This window comes from Musca domestica, unplaced genomic scaffold, assembly GCF_030504385.1.
Source record: "Musca domestica strain aabys unplaced genomic scaffold, Musca_domestica.polishedcontigs.V.1.1 61, whole genome shotgun sequence".
NCBI lineage: Eukaryota > Metazoa > Arthropoda > Insecta > Diptera > Muscidae > Musca > Musca domestica.
This window is the reverse complement of record NW_026712367.1, coordinates 3,471,142-3,490,794: the sequence shown is the minus strand read 5'-3', so window position 1 is coordinate 3,490,794 and position 19,653 is coordinate 3,471,142. Positions and strand designations below refer to the sequence as shown.

Genomic DNA, 19,653 nt, shown 5'->3' with positions numbered 1-19,653 from the left:
AAATCACGGCTCCTATCATATAGATACTTTTCAGAATCGTAAAATATGTGTTCAAGAGTGGGCTCAACACCTCACACCATTGACCTTCTGAAGTAGAGTATTTTAAACCGCAACGTTCCAATATTTCCAGGAAATTTTGTAAAGAAATCTTTATAACGGAGAAGAACATTATCTGCTCTATCCAAACATCAACATTTCAAAGAATATGGTGAAAATTGTAGAAGTTATCATCCCCTAGAGTATTTACCCAAATCGATCAAAAATTTGGCAAATTTTTGCTCGTTCAAGCATTGAGCCATAACTCTAGTATGACAACATCAACAACCATGAAATGGACTTCGTTCCAAACGTAAGGCATTCATCTTTAAATACCTGGTTCACTCATAGAGATACTTAGTCATAATCAGAAGATATGTGTCCAAGAGTGGACTTTGCACCTCACACCATAGACCTTCTAAAGTATAGTATTTAAGCCGCACCGTTCTAATATTTTTAAGGAATTTCATTAAGAAATATTTATCGGGGAGAAAAAGGTTGTCTATCCTATCCAAATTTAAAAACTACATAAGAATACGGCAAATACTATGGGAATAACGACTCCAGACGTGCATGCCCGAAATCCAGCAATATTTGGCATATTTTTGCGCATTTAAGTATTGGATCATAACTCTGATATTACGAAAGCTATAACCATGAAATCCACTTCATTCTAAAGGTTAGACATTCTTCTCTTAATATCTGGACCACTCATAGATATACTTCGTCAGAATCGGAAGATATGTGCCAAGAGTGGGTTCAGTACCTCACACCATTGGCCAAAGTATAGGGTTACCTAAAAATACCAAACATTTTTGCGCATGTTTTTATTTGAATATAATTCTGACGTTTTGAGAGTTACTACAATCTATTCTAAGTTTTTGAGAATGGTAGACATTTGTCTGCAAAAACTCTGGACGATTAATCATGGTATTTATTTCGAACCAAAAGATATATGGCCATGAGTAGCATTAGCATTTTTAACCTGATATCGTGTGAGGTACCATTTTTCAAGATGCAATTTCATTACATTTCCTTCAAACTTACTTAAGTTTTAAGCGGAAATATTGAAATCTCCGGAAGCCTACTTCTCCTAATTTTAAAAATTGTATAATTTCATAAAGATATATTGATTTTTCTGGTATTATGACCCATGAAAAGGGTTAACCAAAAAACCATAAATGTGCTAATATTTTGCGCATGTCTTCGTTTGTGTATATCTTGGGAATTTTGAAAGTTACAGATATGTAATATACATCGCTATGAAGGTTAGACGTCTTCTTTGCTTAACCCAGTTCAGTCTATGGTGATACTTCATCGGAATCTAAAGATTTTTGGTCATGAGTGAGCTTAGCATTTCAAAACTACTGTCGTGTAATGTACCATTCGTCAAGATACAATTTAGTTATATTTTCAAAGTTTTTATTAAGTTTTAAGTGGGAATAATGACACCTTTGAAAGAAGATGCGTGCTCAATTTCAAAATTAAATAAATTCATGCCGATACATGATTTTTCTTAGAAAATTTTTATCCCAAGAAATAGTTACCCAAAATAGTTACCCAATTTTTATAACGATACTTAATCAAAGTTAGAAAATATAAGGTAATAACTGGGGTTCCAATTTTATTCCTTATGACATTTAAGCTTTCGTATTTGAGGTCACAAAATTCCAATATTTTCAGAAATTTTAAGCCAAAATATCTGAACCACTGAATGGATAGTTCTCTGCAATTTTAAAATCATTTCTTTTTTAAGAGGATACCGTGATTAATTTGGAAGTTATGACCCTTGGAAGATGTCTACCCAAAATTGCGAAATATATGATCAATTTTGGTACTTGTTTTAAATTGGGCATATCTTTGGTATTTTATGAGATATATCTGTAGTATTTAGATTCATGTAAAGCTGGGAAAATCTTTCAAAACCAATTCATATTTCATAAGGTACTAAAAGAATATTTGGTAAGCCAGATTTAGAAAATACGAACTAATATGTGGGCTTCCTAATTTACACATGGGGTCATTTAAGGTAGTATAATTTAGGACTGAAAAATCCTATATTTTAAGAAATATTAGACAAAAATATCTACAAATCTGAAAAGATAATCCTCTGCACTTTCAAAATCAATTTAATTCATATGAATACGTCGATTACTTTCGAAGTTATGACTTCTAGAAAAGAGTTACCCAAAATGGGGAAAATTTTGATAAATTTTGGTACTTGTTTTAATTTAGGCATAACTTTGGTATTTTATGAGATATATCTACAGAATTTAGATCCATGTAAAGCTAATGCAATCTTCCTTCAAAGTTGTTTCACATTTCATATGGTACTAAAAGAATTTTTGGTAAGCCGGATCTAGAAAATATCAACTAATATGTTGGCTTTCTACTTTACACCTGAAGTCTTTTATAGTATTATAATTCAAGTCCCAAAATTCCTATATTTTAAGGATTATTAAGTATAAATATCTACACCTCTAAAAGGACAGTCCTTTGTACTTTTAAAAATCAATTTATTTCATGTGGATACAGTGATTACTTTGGAAGTTATGACCCCTAGAAAAAAGTTAACCAAAATGGCGAAAAAGTTGATAAATTTTAGTACTTATTTTAAATTAGGCATATCTTTGCTATTTTATGAGATATTGCTATAAAATTTGGATCCATGTAAAGCTGGAACAATCTTTTTTCAAAACCAATTCATATTTTATAAGGTACTAAAAGTATTTTTGGTAAGCTAGATTTAGAAAATATGAAATAATATGTGGGCTTCCCAATTTATACATGAGGTCATTTAAGGTAGTATAATTTAGGACTCAAAAATCCTATATTTTAAGGAATATTTAACAGAAATATATACACCAATGGAAAATAGTCCTCTGTTCTTTCAAAATCCATTTATTTCGTGTGAATACATCGATTACTTTGAAAGTTATGACTCCTAGAAAAGAGTTACCCAAAATGGAGAAACATTTGATAAATTTTGGTACTTGTTTTAAATTAGGCATATCTTTGGTATTTTATGAGATATATCTGTAGAATTTCGATCCATGTAAAGCCGAGACAATCTTCTTTCAAATTCATTTCATATTTCATAAGGTACTAAAAGTATTTTTGGTAAGCCAGATTTAGAAAATATGAACTAATAAGTGGAGTTCCAAATTTCCTCCTTATGTCATTTAAGTTATAGTATTTCCTGACTCAAAATTTCTATATTTTAAGGATTATTAAATATAAATATTTACACCTCTGAAAAGATAATCCTCTGCATCTTCAAAATATCAAGTTATTTTATGTGAACACAGTGATTACTTTCGAAGTTATGACCCCTAGAAAAGAGTTACCCAAAATGGCAAAAAATTTGATAAATTTTGGGTCTTGTTTTAAATTAGGCATATCTTTGGTGTTTTATGAGATATATCTGTAGAATTTAGATCCATATAAAGCTGAGGCAATCTACTTTCAAATTTCTTTCATAATTCATGGGGTATTGAAACAATTTTTGCGGAAATTTTTAAAATTACTTTGTCATTTTACACATTTTTCTCGTAATCTTTAATTCACTTTGCAAATTTCAAATAAATTCTCAAAAATTCCAAACATTATTGCAAAAATTTCTAAATTATTTTTAAAACACTTTACACTTTCAAAAGCATTAAAGCATAACAAAAAATGTTTTTTTTTTTTTTTTTTTTTGTTTTATTTTTTATTAAAAAAAAAAAATAAATAAATAAAGCCAACAATAAAACACACAATTATTGCACGTCACTGAAACTCGTTTTGAACGAAGTCATCATCAGCTCCGAAATACAAAACACGAAAAACGCGGGCCGCTAAATTTATGGAAAAAACTGTAACATTTCACAAAAGAAATACAAAACATCAAACAATAATAACATGTGTAAAACAAAAAAAAAAATTGGCATAACTTCCGTTTCCGATACTCAAAATATATATATATACACATAAATTATGCGAGCTAAAACCGAAAAAAATGTAGCAAATTCGTAACATAACACCTCGCAAATACCGGTTGACGGCAAATGAAATATATATTTTTTTAAATTTTATTTTAAATTCATTCATAATTCAAAAATGAACTCAGAAATGTTTTCGATTTCGAAATCTTCGCTCCGTATTTTATTTTTTTTTTAAGATAGCAAGCCTTGGAGGTTAATATTAAATTTTGAAGATTATTTAATCAAATTTCACTTTGGGTATTTTTTTTCAATTTTTTTATATTTTTTCCAATTTTTTTCTCACTCCAAAAAATATTTTCAAGGCCCATTTGTTTTATCTTTCTCTGTGTCACAGAAATAAAACCAACCAAAATAATTTCTTAATTATGAAACCCTCTTAATTTATAATTGAAAACCACTTGTTTACGTACTTTAACCTTTTGTGTGAAATTTTGAAAAATTTTTTAATGGGCCCGGCGGCACCCAATTCAAAGTGCAATAAAAAACAAAAACAACAATTGTGGAAAAGCGTACACGTTTTATGAGACGAGTTTTCTCGTTTCGTTTTATGGTTTTGTTTGATTTTTTTTTTTTTTTTTTGGTTTCAACTTGGCTTGAATAGTTGTACTTTGTTGTTGTTACTTTTTCAGGTAAAATCAAATATTTCGTTTTTTTTTTGTGTTCACAACTCAATCAAGCACCGAACCAGGCAACCAACCGACAGCGATGAGCATCCGTATCTCAACTACGTTCCAACGGCGTAAACGTGTTTCACTCAACTAAAAGAGTGCCATCGACAAAAAACCCGAAACACAAATGCCGGCAATTGTCAGTCAGTGTGGCAGCCAGTGAAACTATTCGTCTACCTACCAACTTACCCAAATAACACAAGTAATGGAGAGTAACCTTCATAAAATTGAGAGAAAAACAACTCACGCTGAGAGTTATTTATTTAATGATTGTTTGGTTGCGAGAGAAAGAGTAAATAAAGCGTGTGGAGAGAGAGAGCACTCTCTTTAACAAAAATGCAGAGATGGGAGTTGAGAATCTTTAAATGCTTTGGACAAATTTCAACATTACATAACAATGGATAGATAGATTATTTTGGGAGAAAATGTCTACCAAAAATCTCCCACATTTTGCGTTTGCCTTCACTCGGTCATATCTCCGGTATTTTGAAAGCTACAACATTTCTACATTGGTCTGGGTTAAGGCGAGACATTCTTCTTTCCATTACTAAACCTTTCATAACGATACGTAATCAAGATCAGAAGATATGAACTCATAAGTAGCGTCGTCATTTTCTTGGGATCTCTTGTAACGTGTGGGGATTTGAACCCAGGGTTTTCCATGTTTTATGAAATTTTCTAAAGAAATCTTGGCATAATTTAAAGAAATGTATTCCGAATTTTCCAAATCAAGTCAAATCATAATTTTAGTTACATAAATTCAGAAGTTATGATCCAAAAGGTGGATTACCCAAATTGACCCAAAATTTGGCACATTTTTGCGCATGTCTTTATTTGGCCATAACTCGAGCATCTTTAAATGCACAACTATTTAATGTAGATCACAGCAAAGGCGAGATATTGTTCTTTCCAAAGATGACCATTTCATAACCATACGAGACAAACATCGGAAGATATGAACTCTTGAGCGATGTCATCATTTTAACCAAGGTATTATAAGGTGTGGGGATATGAACCCAGATTTTTCCATGTTTCAAGAAAATTTCAAAAAAAATTAGGCATAATTTAAATAAATGTCGTCCGTATTTTCCAAATCAAGTTGTATCATAATTTTAGTCACAAAAATTCAAAAATTATGATCCAAATCGACCAAAAAATTGAGACATTTTTGCGCATTTCTGTATTTAGCCATATCTCGGGTATTTTAAAATGTCCAACAAATTAAAGGAAGATCAAATGAAAAGCAGATTGATCTAGCTTTCAGAATAAATGCATTTTTTTACCATAAATCCATTCCCTAAGAAGTATTGGCACTTAGGTTTAATTACCCAAAATTTTACACATTTTTGCGCATTCTTTCCTTTGGCCATATCTCTGGTATTTTCAGAGCTACGACAATGTAGTATGGAACACTGCGAAAACAAAGCATTCCCCTTTCATAAAATATCGATTTTTATAAAAAATATTCAAGCAGAGAAAAAATATTAACTTGCGGATGATATCATCATTTCATACCAGAAGTCTTGAAAGGTATGGAGCTAATTGCGCCAAATTTTTATAGTTTCATTAGACTCTGGACGGAAATGAATGTATTATTGATAAGCAGATTGTCCTAACTTTCGTAACAACCGTGCTTTATAACGATAAGCCGCTGCCTTAAGAAGTTATGGCCCTTAGGCTTAATTACGCAAATCGACCAAAAATTTGACCCTTTTTTGCGCATTCTTTACTTTGGCCATATCTCTGGTATTTTCAGAGCTACGACAATGTAGTATGGAATACTGCAAAACGACCCTTACTTCTTTCATAAAAGGTTGATTTTACTAAAAATACTAAATTTGAGTTATAAATATTAACTTGTGGATGATGCGAACATTTCATATTAGACGTATTGAAAGGTGCGGAAATAATTACGTCAAATTTTCATAGTTCCATTAAACTCTGGACGGAAATACATTCATTATTAAAGAGCAGATTATCCGAGCATTCAAAAAAATATGCTTTTTAACGATAAGTTGCTGCCTTATGAAGTTATGGCCCTTAGACTTAATTACGCAAACCGACCAAAATTTTGACAAATTTTTGCGCATGCTTTCCTTTGCCTATATCTCTGGTATATTGAGAGCTACAACAATTTGGTATGCATCGCTGCAAAACAAAGCATTCTTCTTTTAAATTGAATAATTTTAATACAAATATTCAATTAGAGTAAAAATATATTAACTTAAGGAGGATATGATCATTTCATACCAGATCTCTTGGAAGGTATGTTCACAAATATTCAAGTTTTTCCTATTTTCTTCAAACTTTATCCCAACATATATTAATTTTTGGGCGTAGAAGAGTCTGCACTCTCAATATTATGCCATATTTTACTGATATATCGAGTACTTCAAAGGATATCGCCCTAGAGCTTGATTACCCAAAAAATACCAAAAATTTAACTTATTTTTGCGCATAGCTTCATTAACTCATATCTCTGGTATTTGGGAAGATACATTTATAAAATTTACATCTGTGTTAAGGTAAAACTCTGCCAGTTTCTCGACAAACCCATAAAGAGCCAGATAATTTAATATAGATAATGTATCATAAGTAAATTCGCCTGTTATCCTGCAAAATCGTGGCATATAATCTCTAAGTTTTGGAAGTTGCTTAATTTATATATTTCAAGATCTAAAATTTAATTTTCTTTTTATTTAGTTGTCAAACTATTTCTCTTTCTCCTTTTTGTTCTTTAAATTCCACTCCACTTGTCAGTTTTACCGCAAACTTGTCGAATACCAAAACTCCAGAGTTTAGAAAAAACCGTTGCCAGCATAACCGAAACGTGATCAGAATGACAAAACTTTTCCCAAACGAAATGAAGGAAAGAAAACTGATAAATGAAAAAAAACAGAAAATTTTCATTGTTGAAACAAAACTGAATTTTGTTAGTTTTTCCACCACACATACATATACCCGGCCAAGAACAAAATGCTGTTTAAACAACACTTTGTCAAACATGAAACCAGCCAACAAAAGCACATCCAAATTGTTAAATTAAACAAATTTAAGAAAACCCCGACTCTCATGCACTTCCCTTTATCAAGTCGATGGCGTTCATTGTCTAAACAAAGAATGCACTTTTTTCTTTTGGGCCATTTTTCACAAGGCCAAAAGAGAGATGGAAAAAAATCTCAATTCACTGCACAAGCTGAGAATTCCTCCTTTTCGTTGCTCTTTTTTTTTGTAATTTTGTTCTCAGCTCATTCTGCCCATTGTAATTTAGATGCACAAATGTTGGTTTTGTTGTTGTTGCTGCTGCGTGTGAATCGTGGCTCACTGGGAAGTTTTCTTTGTCTAGTGGAGGTTTTTTGCCGTGCTGGTCTTTTTTCCTTAATAGCCAGTCTCAATAATTATGGGAAAATATTTAAATTAGTTTTTCATTGTCTCTTAGAGAGGGAGAAGTTTTCCCTTCACGACGTGTACAAGAAGCGTGGTAATGTTTAAAGTATTTTGTTGTAAGCTTTAACATCATTAAGTGTTGAAAGCAGAGCAGTGTGTTTTTTTTTCAAGAGAGCCTAAAAGTATGCAATTACCATTCAAGATGGTTGCACAGTGATTACGCTACTCAAAAAGTATTTCCAGGATATATTCCGACCCAGACGGAATATCGGATTGAAATTACATGGGCTTGAAAGCAATATGTCTCGCCTTAACAGGGATGTAACTTTTATTTACATAGCTCATAAGATGACAGAGATATACACAAATGAAAAGAGACACAAAAGTATGTCATATTTTTGGCCATTTTGGGTAACCCCATCTTAGGGTCATAACTTCCGAAAAAATTGCTGTATCTTCATAAGATAATTTGGCTTTAAGGGTATAGACTCTTGTTTTTCATGAAAACTACAAATATCGTAACATTTTATGTAAAATTTCCGAAAATTCTCGAAAATACTTTAAGGACAAAATCCACAAAAGGCATGTATGTGGTATATGAGAAAATTTTACTTCAGGGGACTTTCTGAAGGCCTTTTCGGAATTTTCTTGGAGAAAATTGATTTATTTTCAAAGAACTATGTCTCCTTTTTACATTGGTGTAACATTTATCATTGTGGCGCATGAAATACGAAAGTTATGGCCAAATGAATGCATGCGCAAAAATAGGCCACATTTTTTGCTCTTTTGCGTAACCACCTTTCATGGTCCACAGTTCCCAAATAAATAGGTATATCCTCTTGATACAAATTTATAAAGGAAGAGAACTTTAATTCCTTTAAAATAGTGTACAATATAGATGTATGTCCTCTTCAAACATATCCAAAAATTTAGAAATATATTTAAACTAAACTCCACAAAGAAGTATTCATGTGGTATAGCAGTAAGTTATACTTCAGGAAACTTTCTATAGGCCTGGTCGTTATTTTCCTGAACAAAATGAACATATTTTGCAAGAATCGTGTCCCACCTTCCCATTGCTGTAAAACATGTCCATATAACCCGCAAAATACTAAAGTTATGGCCAAATGAATGCATGCACAAAAACAGGCCACATTGTTGGCACTTTTGCGTAACCATATTCTAGGGTCCATAACTTCCAAATAAATAGGTATATCCTCTTGAAATAAATTCGATAAAGGAAGAAGACATTATTATCTTTAAAATAATTTGCAATAATGATGTAATTCCACTCCAAACATGTCCAAAAAATTAGAAATATTTTTGATACCAAAGAGGCTTTATGTGGTATAGCAGTATGATTTAGTTTAGAGGCCTTCTGTAGGCCTAGTCGGTATTTTCCTGGATAAAATTAACTTATATAAGAAGAATCATATCTCACCTTCCCATTGCTGTAAAATCTGTTAATATAACTCGCAAAATACTAAAGTTATGGCCAAATGGATGCATGCGCAAAATAGGCAACATTTTTGGCACTTTTGCGTAACCATCTTTCATGGTCCACAGTTTCTAAATAAATAGCTATAATCTCTCCAAATAAATTGACCCAAGAAGTAGATATTATTACCTTTAAGAAAATGTGCAATATCTATGTATGTCCACTCCAAACATATCCAAAAATTCGGAAAAATATTTAAGGTAAACTCCACGAAGAGGTTTTATGTGGCATAGGAGAAACTTTTACTTCAGTGGACTTTCTGTAGGTCTGGTCGGTATTTTCCTGGACAAACTTAACTTATTTTTCAAGAGTCATGCCTCACCTTCTCATTGTTGTCCAATTTGTCAATATAACTCGCAAAATACGAAAGTTACGGCCAATTGAATGCATGCGCAAAAATAGGTCATATTTTGGATACTTTTGCGTAATTATCTTCTAGGCACCATAGCTTCTAAATAACCTAATGTATTCTCTTTAAGTAAATTGATTACGATAGTATAAATAGCTGTCTTTTTATAGTACATAAAATTAATTTATGACCAACCTAAAATTTTTCAAAAATTGAGGAAAAATATTTCAATATTTGCATTAAAGCACAAGTGCACAGGAAAAAAGTACTAGTTTCTTCGCTAATGTATCCATATTTTCGGACCCGTATTGAGTATATCCATGAAATGCTCAGTTTTGGAAAGCTCATGATGTCATCTTTCCATTTCCGTAGATTTCAAAAATTGAGGAAAAATATTTCAATATTTGTATTATAGCACAAGTGCACAGGAAAAAAGTACTAGTTTCTTCGCTAATGTATCCATATTTTCGGACCCGTAGGGAGTATATCCATGAAATGCTCAGTTTTGGAAAGCTCATGATGTCATCTTTCCATTTCCGTAAAATAAGTAGACAAAGCTCACACAATACTTGAGTTATAACCAATTGAATACAAGTGCAAAAAATTGCCAAATTTTCGACACTTTTGGGTAACATTGTTCCATTGCCCATAACTTTTGACATAATCGGCCGATCTTCATAAAATGACTTGATCTGGAAAGCGGCGATGCTTCTCAGATCGAAAATACCCATATCTTTCCTTTAATGTTCTGAAAAATACCAGAAAACATTCATTCTTCATCGTGAAGACTACAAAATTTAGGCATAAAAATACCATTTTACTCATGAGGCCATATCTTCGAACCCAGACTATACATCCTTATGAAGTAACCGCCGTTCGAAAGGGGATAATTTCCTCTCCAATTAAATGTATTCATTTGATAAACAGGGTGCAAATGAGAACCCTTCAACTCCATGGTTCCAGAAGACCATCATTGGATCCGCGTACTCGAAAGTGAGGAAAGAACATACAGAGGTTTTTCTTGGTCTAAATTTTATTTCTGAAGCCATGCGTTTTAAGTAAAAGGGTCTTGGGCTCCTAGACACCATAAATTATGTCATATCATTGAAATTTTTCTTTCCAAAAATCGTTTTTTGTTTTTCTTTCGCACTGAATCTAATGAAGTCCTCTAACTTTAAGTTTGTCTTCAACGATTTCGAAATCTTCATCCGACAATTGGAGACTGCTGTTAATATTAAATTTCCGATTAAATTTCATTTTGAAATTCTAGATCTAGACAAGTTTTCATGGTGGAACTGCTGCCACATTTGTGCAAGGCAGCAGCAGCAGCATAGATCTCCAAGAGCAACGGCGGTTTTAAAATCTAAAACCGCAAAAATTGTAGCAAACAAGAATTTGACACGACACCACGCACACACACACAAAATATATGGCAAAAGGAAACCTTTTAAAGAACTGCAGACATTGCCACAAACTGGAAACTTGTTTGCGGCATTCAACAGTTGCAACTGGCGGGTTGCACTTTTGCGATCTTTCCTGTCTTGAAAAAAAACTACAATTCAATTGCATGGGAGTTTGACTTTTGGAACAAAATAATTTCAGAGGAACGGCTAAAAGAAATCGGGAAAGGGGCATAAATGGTTTACCACAGGCCAACGAATGGCATGCCATGGCATGGAATTCGAAGAGTGAAAGACAAAGCAGACAACAAGACATTCCTTGAGCATGACGCATTCACGCAGGCGCAAAAAGCTGACAAAGATGAAGGCAATGGTAGTGGTGCTGGTGGTGGTTTACAACTTAACCAAGCCATTCATTATTTTGACAGCAGCACATGGCTGGTAACAAAAGATGGCTTTTAAAAAACAAGCAGGATGATTATTGCCATCTTCATCATCATCACCATGATGATGATTCTTGTTTTGACTTAGACCACAACAAAAACCCAAGCAATTTTTTTGTCGTGGCTAAAACAAAGTTTCTAAAGCCAAACCAGTTTTTTTTTTTAATTTCAAAGCATAACTTTTTTTTTTTTGCAAAAAGAAATTCATTTCTTGGCAAAAACGAAGCAGTTCTTGTTATCGTTACAAAGGCGGTGGCTTAAAGCAGAGAAATAGTTTTAATAGCTTGTGTGCCAAATTCTTGACAGTTGCCAGAAATCTACAAAAACAAAAGCCCCGCCGGAAAAAAAAAATTGTAACATTTCAATTCCAACTCCAAGATGATAATGTGGTTTTTTGTTCTTGTGCTCTTGGCGATATTATCTCTGGAGCTGTAATAAATATGTTATGTTATGCCCAAAACATTCCTCAATAATAAGCTGACCTAAATATTTGGCCAAGCAAAAAGCAGTTATGATAGAAATTGGCCCAAACACATTGCCTTAAGGGCAGTTTAAATGTGATGGAATGAGGGAAGAGAAGAAATGTCAGAATATGCGTACCAACAAAAAAAATGACGTATGGCTGACGATACATAATTCCAGATGTCAAATACCACACAAAACATTAATTTCAGACCAACCATTTCAAGGTAGATGATTGCTGAGATCATGTCTTCATTTTCGTGTACGTGGATTCAACGATTGCCATTCAGAAAACCTAACTTCAAGGCTAGGTTTTTGGATATAATTCTATGAACATACACGCTATATTGAAGAGAAGGCTCATATCTTTCCAACGCCGGTCTTCTCATATCGAAATTCGATCGGAGTCAGAGGTTATGATCTCATGAGTCGTATCATGATTTCAAGCCCATAATTTGACAAAATACCAAACCCATGTGCAATTTTTCCAAAGTTTTAACAAATTTTTCAAAGAAATGTATGTATTTTGGAAGAGTATATAGCTTGCTCTTTCCAAAAATAAATATTTAATAGAGATACACCACATATTCAAAAAGTTATGGGTCCTGGAACGTGGTTACCCAAAAATGCCAAAAATATATCATATTTGCGCACTTGTTTTCATTTGGTCATATCTCCCGTGTTTCGAAAGTTACAACAAAGTATAGCACCTCAATGTAAAGGTCAGGCACTCTTCTTCCCATCTCCTTTCGATTACATAGCGATATTCAAACAGACTCAAAAGATAAGTTCTTGTTGGTGGGGCAATCATGTCTGATACATATGTTACAGTAAAGGAAAAAGATAAAATTTTTAAGTATTTGAAATATTTAAACAACTTCCTTCCAGAACATTTCTTAATCACTAAAATGATACGTATCTATACTTTCCCTATCAATTTATTTCGAAACGATAGACCAACTATTACAGAACTTATGGTCAAAAGGAAGAAATTACCCAAAATATTTAAAAATTTGCCTTTTTGGCTCACATATCATCATTTGAACACATATTCCATATTTTGAGACTTACAACAATGTATGCTATATCAATGTAAACGTCAGACGCCCTTCTATCCATCCCCTTTTAATATCAAAACGATATTCAGACAAATGCAAACGATGTGGTCCTGTAAGCACGGCAATCATGTCTGACACATTTGCTAAAGTTAAGTAAAAAGACTATATTTTCAGATTTTTCAAATATTTTGGAAACTTTTTGCCATTGTTCTTGAATTCTTCAAAATAAGGAAGTATTTATACTTTTAATATCAATTTATGTTGCAATGATACCTCAGCTACTTCAAAAGTTATAGTCCACAGGAAGTGATTACCCAAAATGCCCCAAAAATATGACACATTTGGGCACATGTAGTCATTTGACCATATCTACCGTATTTTGAGAGTTACAACAATGTATGCTACATCAATGTAAAGTTCAGACGCCCTTCTATCGATCTCCTTTTAATGTCAAAACGATATTCAGACAGACTCCAAAGATGTGGCCCTATAATCGCGACAATCATGCAGGACACATTTGTTTCAGTAAAGGACAGTTCAAAATTTTTATTTTTTTTTAAAATTTCAGATGATTTTTATCAAAATATTTGTAGACCACTTAAATGAGATCTATCTATGCCTTCAATATCAATTTATTTTGTAAGGATAGCCCAATAACTTCGGAAGTTATATCCCATAGAAAGTGGTTACTTAAAAGGCTATAAAGTATGACGTATTTGCGGACCTGTCTTCTTGTGAACATATCTCTGGTATTTCATGAGGTTCAACATAATTTTTAACATCACTGGGAAGGTAATTCGACCTTCTTCAAAGCTCAGTTTTTTTATATACCGCTACTAAGTCGGAGTCAAAAGATAGGGTCCCAAAAGTACCACCATCGCTGTATAACATATGCAATTTTGTAAAAAATTTATTTTTAATTTTCAAGTTTTTCATAATTTTTTTGTTTTTAGGCAGAAAGTTTAGTAGATATCTGTTAAAAGAAAGATTAACGCTCTCCAAATCAATTTATTTTAAAGTAATAATCCAATAACTTTAGAAGTTATGGTACCTGGAAAGTGATTACCCAAAAAAGCCGAAAATATGCCATTTTTGCGCACGCGTTTTCATTTGATCATATCTCTTGTATTTTTTGAGCTACAACAAAGCTTGTCACACCCTTATAACCATAATACGCTCTTCTATGACATATTTGTCATTTCATGCCACTACTAATTCAGATTCCAGATATGGGGCCTCATGCGCCCCACCATCACAGTGTAGCATATGTGATATTAATTTTCAAGTTTTTTAATATTTGAGGAACTTTTTATGGGAATATATATGCATCCCTGATGTAAGAAGCATCTCAGCTATCAGAATCAGTTTATTTCAGGAAGATATTGCGATTATATCCGAAGTTATGCAACCTAGAAGATGATTACTTAAAAAGTAGAAAAAATATGACACTGTTACATGCATGTCCTCATTCAGCCGTATCTCTGGTGCTTTGTTAGCTATAACAAATCTTGTCACATCATTATAACGTTAATACGATCTCCTATCAAATTCTAGTAGTTTCATATCACTACTCAGTCGGAGTCCAAAGATAGGGTCCCATAAGTATCACGTTCTTCGTGCTACTCATGTGTCATGGTAAAATCAATTTTCAAATCTCAAGTTTTTAAAAATTTTCGGATTTTTTTATGGCAATATCTTTGCAGCAATGAACTCCGAAGTACCTTTACTATCAAAATCTATTTATTTCGGGAAGATATTGCGATTATAACCGAAGTTGTGGTCCCCAGTAACCAATTACCCAAAAAAATCAGAAAATACAGCATATTTTTGCGCATGCCTTCAAGTTTTGCGCATGCCTTCTATTTAGCATATCTTTGGCATTTTGTGAGTTATATTCACAAATAATACATTTTTGTGAAGGATAGATATTAAGCTTTCGATAGAAATTAATTTTCTGAACAAGATCCCAACTAGGAACCAAAAATTGACCTGTTGCTTTAAAAATTTCCAAAAGTCCTTAAGAGACTTTTTTTGTCCACTTCTACCCCACTTCTATTTTGAATTTTTGTGCCGACATCTGTCAATATTATGACATTTCAGGAATGAATAGAGCTCTTACTTTTAAAAAACAAACTTTTTCTTCAAGATACACCTATTTCTTAAGAATATAACCTACAATATTACCTGTTACTTACAAAAATTCCAAAGTCCTTAAGAGACTTTTTTGTCTATTTGTACCCCATCTCTTTTTTGAATTTTTGTGCTGAGAATTGCCAATATTATGGCATTGCAGGAAGGAGTAGAGCTCTAACTTTGAAAACCAATTAGATTTTTAAAGATACACCCATAACTTTAGGAGTTATGTCCTCTGGACGCTAGTTACGCAAAACGCTCGAATTGATCACCATATTTTGTAATTGTCTTCGTTCCAGCATATCTCTGGTATTTGATGAGATACTTCAACAAATTTTACATCAATGTAAAGGTAAACGAGGCTTCTTTCAACGAAACTTAGAAGATATAACCTTCTCAAAGGGGTCTTTATTACCTCTCCGACATTTTATAAATAGGATTATAAAATTTAATCGATATCTTATTCTCTCTGTATTTATTAAATCAAATTATCATACGACACCCATATTATGTTATGCCCAAATATTAACAGAGTTTCCAAAAGGGGAGGATGAGATGATGCCTTTGGAGATAACACAGACAAGATGACAAACAATTTATGGTTGGTTAATGTTTTTAGATGAAATTATGTTTTCTGGAAGTTAAAGTTAAGAAGTTCTAAGCAAAATTCTTGCAGAAAAAGAACATATCGCCAATTTTTCTTAAAATAAAATTATTTACATAAAATCACCACCAAATTATCCCCAAGAAGCATATTTACAAACATTTTTAGTAAGCATTAAGTTCATTTTTTGAAACCCTTGAACCAAATATAAATAAAAAAAATCTTACTGTCTCATTGATCCCCAGCGACGGTTGGCTAAACTGTCCGGGTTTCTGGGTGTGCGATGACGATGATTTACAAAAAATTTGGCAAATAAAAGAAGAAAAAAGAAAGAAAAAAATAAATATTTTTTTTAATTAACTTATCAAAATAGTATTTCAAAAGAGAAGAATATAATTGAGATAAGAGAACGGTAATAACAAGAGTACTGATTTGTATGAATTTTGCAATTGACTCTACTAAGAGTCTTAGGCAAATGCATGGCTTATATAGACTTGCTCTTAGGTATGAAATTTGAAGAGGATGGATGATTGCCAAATATTTCAACTTTTCTCTTAATTATACCGCAAAAATGATTTGAAATGGATGAAAATGAAACCAGTGGAAAAAAGAATTCAACAAAAAAAAAATTCTCAGGACAAAAAATCGACCAGAAAAATTAAAAAAAAAATTAGAAGAAAAACAATTACTTTTAAATATAAATTGCTATATATCGAGTCTGAAAGTCATTGGTGTCCAAAACATTTTTGAAGGACCAAAAGATTAAAATGGAGAATTTTATAACCAAACAGCATTTGAAACAAGAAATGAAGTGTTATATCCTCAGACTTCTTTACATCTAATCTTTTAAATTCGGACTTGTATCGCCCACTTGATATATATGCGAGCTATATCCAAATCGGAACCAATCTCGATAAAATTTGGCAAAGATATTTCTGAGCTGTATTTGATATATTTCCCTGAAAATCGTTGTTACGGAGTGCATATTACGGCTGTGGGTAACAAATATTATAAATCGGACGAACAGTATATATGGGAGCTATAGCTATATCTGAACCGATCTTCACCAAATTTGACATACTAGCTTCTAGACTCAATTCGGTCGTAAGTGCCAAATTCCATCCCATTTGGACAAATATTAGACGTTTGGTGCACAATAAAAGGTAAATCGGACGAAGTTATATATGGGAGGTATATCCAAATCTGAACCGATCTCCATAAAATTTAGCAAATGTATTTCTGAGCTGTATTTGATATATTTCCCCAAATATTGTTGTTGCAGAGTGCATATTACGGCTGCGGAGGACTAAAATAACAAATCGGATGAACAATATATATATATGGGGGCTATAGCTATATCTGCACCGATTTCGATCAAATTTGGCATACTTATTTTCAGGCCTAATTTGGTTGTATGTGCAAAATTCCATACTATTCGGGATGATATTAGACGTTTGGAGCACAATAAAAGGCAAATCGGACGAAGATATATATGGGAGCTATATCTAAATTTTGAGCGATCACCTCCAATTTCAATAGGGTTCGTCCTTGGGTCAAACAAATAAATTGTGCAAATTTTCATCTGGATAGGACAACAATTGCGAACTGTACCTTGTTTACAAAAATACATGGACAGACGGACGGACATGCATAAATCTACTCAGAATGTGATTCTATGCAGATCATCAAAAAGAAATGTGGGTCTATCTCGTTTCCTTTTGCCTGTTACAAACAAATGCACAAAGACATAATAACCTGGACACCTTGTGGTGTAGGGTATAAATATAAGAACACTATGCGGATTTTTATAAACAAATAATTTTGAATAAACTTTTTTTGGCCTTTCGGATAAAGTTGGTAACCAGAATAAACTATTTTAATTTTCGGGCATCAAAGATAATGAATTTAAGTCCTACGGATATCATGGATAAAATATTTAGCCTCACGAACAACGAATAAAATATTGAATTAAGACCAACAGGACATTGTCAATAAATTGAAAGAAATTAAAGTCAATCGGATAAAGTTGATGGACTGTTTGGAACTTTCGCATAACGGGGATAACAATTGTTTATAAAATGGATAACATATGTAACCTATTTTACCCTACGGATAACGGGGAAAAGTCATTTAGGTCTTTCAGATAGCACGGATAAATAATTTAGGTAATGAGGAATGAATAATGCGGATAAAATATTTAGGTATTTCCGATGAAGTGGATAAAGTGTTTAGGGCTTTTGGATAAAAGTAGATATCTTTTGGATAAAGGAGATAATGGGTTTCGGTCACAGGGATAACGCGGATACATTTTTAGGCTTTCGGATAATGTCAATAATGACTTGAAATAAAACTTTAAACGCTGATAAGCAATTTGGCCTTTCGGATCAAGTGGATAGGTAATTAAGGCCTCTCGGGTAAAGTGGATAGACTATTTAGATCTTTCGAATAAGTGGATAAGGAATTTTAGTCAAACGGATAACGCGGATAAGTTTTTTTAGGATTTCGGATAATGTGGATAATGAGTTGCAGTCAAACTCTAGCCTCTAGGATAAAGAGGATAACGACTTTAGGAATTTTGGATAACGGCGATAACGAATTTAGGCCTTTCGTAAAAGTGGATAACCTATTTAGACCCTTCGGATAAAGTGGATAACAAATTTTAGTCAAACGGATAAAGCGGATAAGTTTTTTAGGCTTTCGGATATTGTGGATATTGAATTAAAGCCTCTCGGATAAAGTGGATAACGACTTTAGGCATTTTGGATAACGGCGATAACGAATTTAAGCCTTTCAGATAAAGTGGATAACGAATTTTAGTCAAATGGATAATGCGAATAAATTGTTTAAGATTTCGGTTAATGTGTATAATAAATCGCAGTCAAACGGATAACGTGGATAAATAATTAAGGCCTTTCGGATAAAGTGGATAACGACTTTAGGCCTTTCGAATAAAGTGGGGATAACGAATGTGGATAAACTATTTAGACCTTTCGGCTATATTGGATAATAAATTGCAGTCAAACGGATAACGCGGATAAACAATTAAGGTCTTTCGGATAATGTGGATAAACTATTTAGACCTTTCGGATAGAGTGGAAAAAATCTTAGTCAAATGGATAACGCGGATAATTTTTTGGTCTTTTGGATAACGCCAATAGGTATTTGTAGTGAGGTGGATAAAGTGGATAAACGTTTTAGACCTTTCGGATAATGGATTAATTTCTTCGGTATTTTGGATAATGTGGATAGTCTACTTAAGTCTTTCGGACAAAATGGATAATGAATTTTATACAAATGGATAACGCGGATAGCTTTTTTTGAACTTTTGGATAACGTGGATAATGAGTTGATGTCAAATATATAACGAGGATCACCTATTTAGGCCTCTAGGATAACCTGAATAACAATTTTTTACCAAATGGGTAACGGATAATTTTCTGGTCTTTCGGAAAAAGTGGATAACGATTTTTTGACAAATGGATAACGCGGATAAATTTTCTAGGCTTTCGGATAACGTGGATAATGAATTGAAGTCAAATGGATAACATGGATAACCTATTTAGGCCTCTAGGATAAAGTGAATTACAATTTTTTATCAAATGGATAACGCGGATAAATTTTTGGGGCTTTCG

The 19,653-nt window shown here is 32.8% G+C and overlaps 1 protein-coding gene across 3 annotated transcripts in view; it reads right to left on the bottom strand.

The window, feature by feature from the left end:
* Positions 1-19,653, bottom strand: part of LOC101892531 (rab11 family-interacting protein 3) — a 192,724-nt gene that overhangs the window by 111,177 nt on the left and 61,894 nt on the right. The window contains exon 4 of one of the 3 annotated variants that reach the window (XM_059129490.1): positions 16,249-16,293. The exons of 1 other annotated variant lie outside the window; for it this stretch is intronic. In XM_059129490.1, the coding sequence (XP_058985473.1) occupies positions 16,249-16,293 (45 nt within the window). Of the gene's footprint in view, positions 1-4,429; positions 4,801-16,248; positions 16,294-19,653 lie in introns of those variants that run through there. One more of the 3 variants, XM_059129492.1, reaches the window with a different exon arrangement.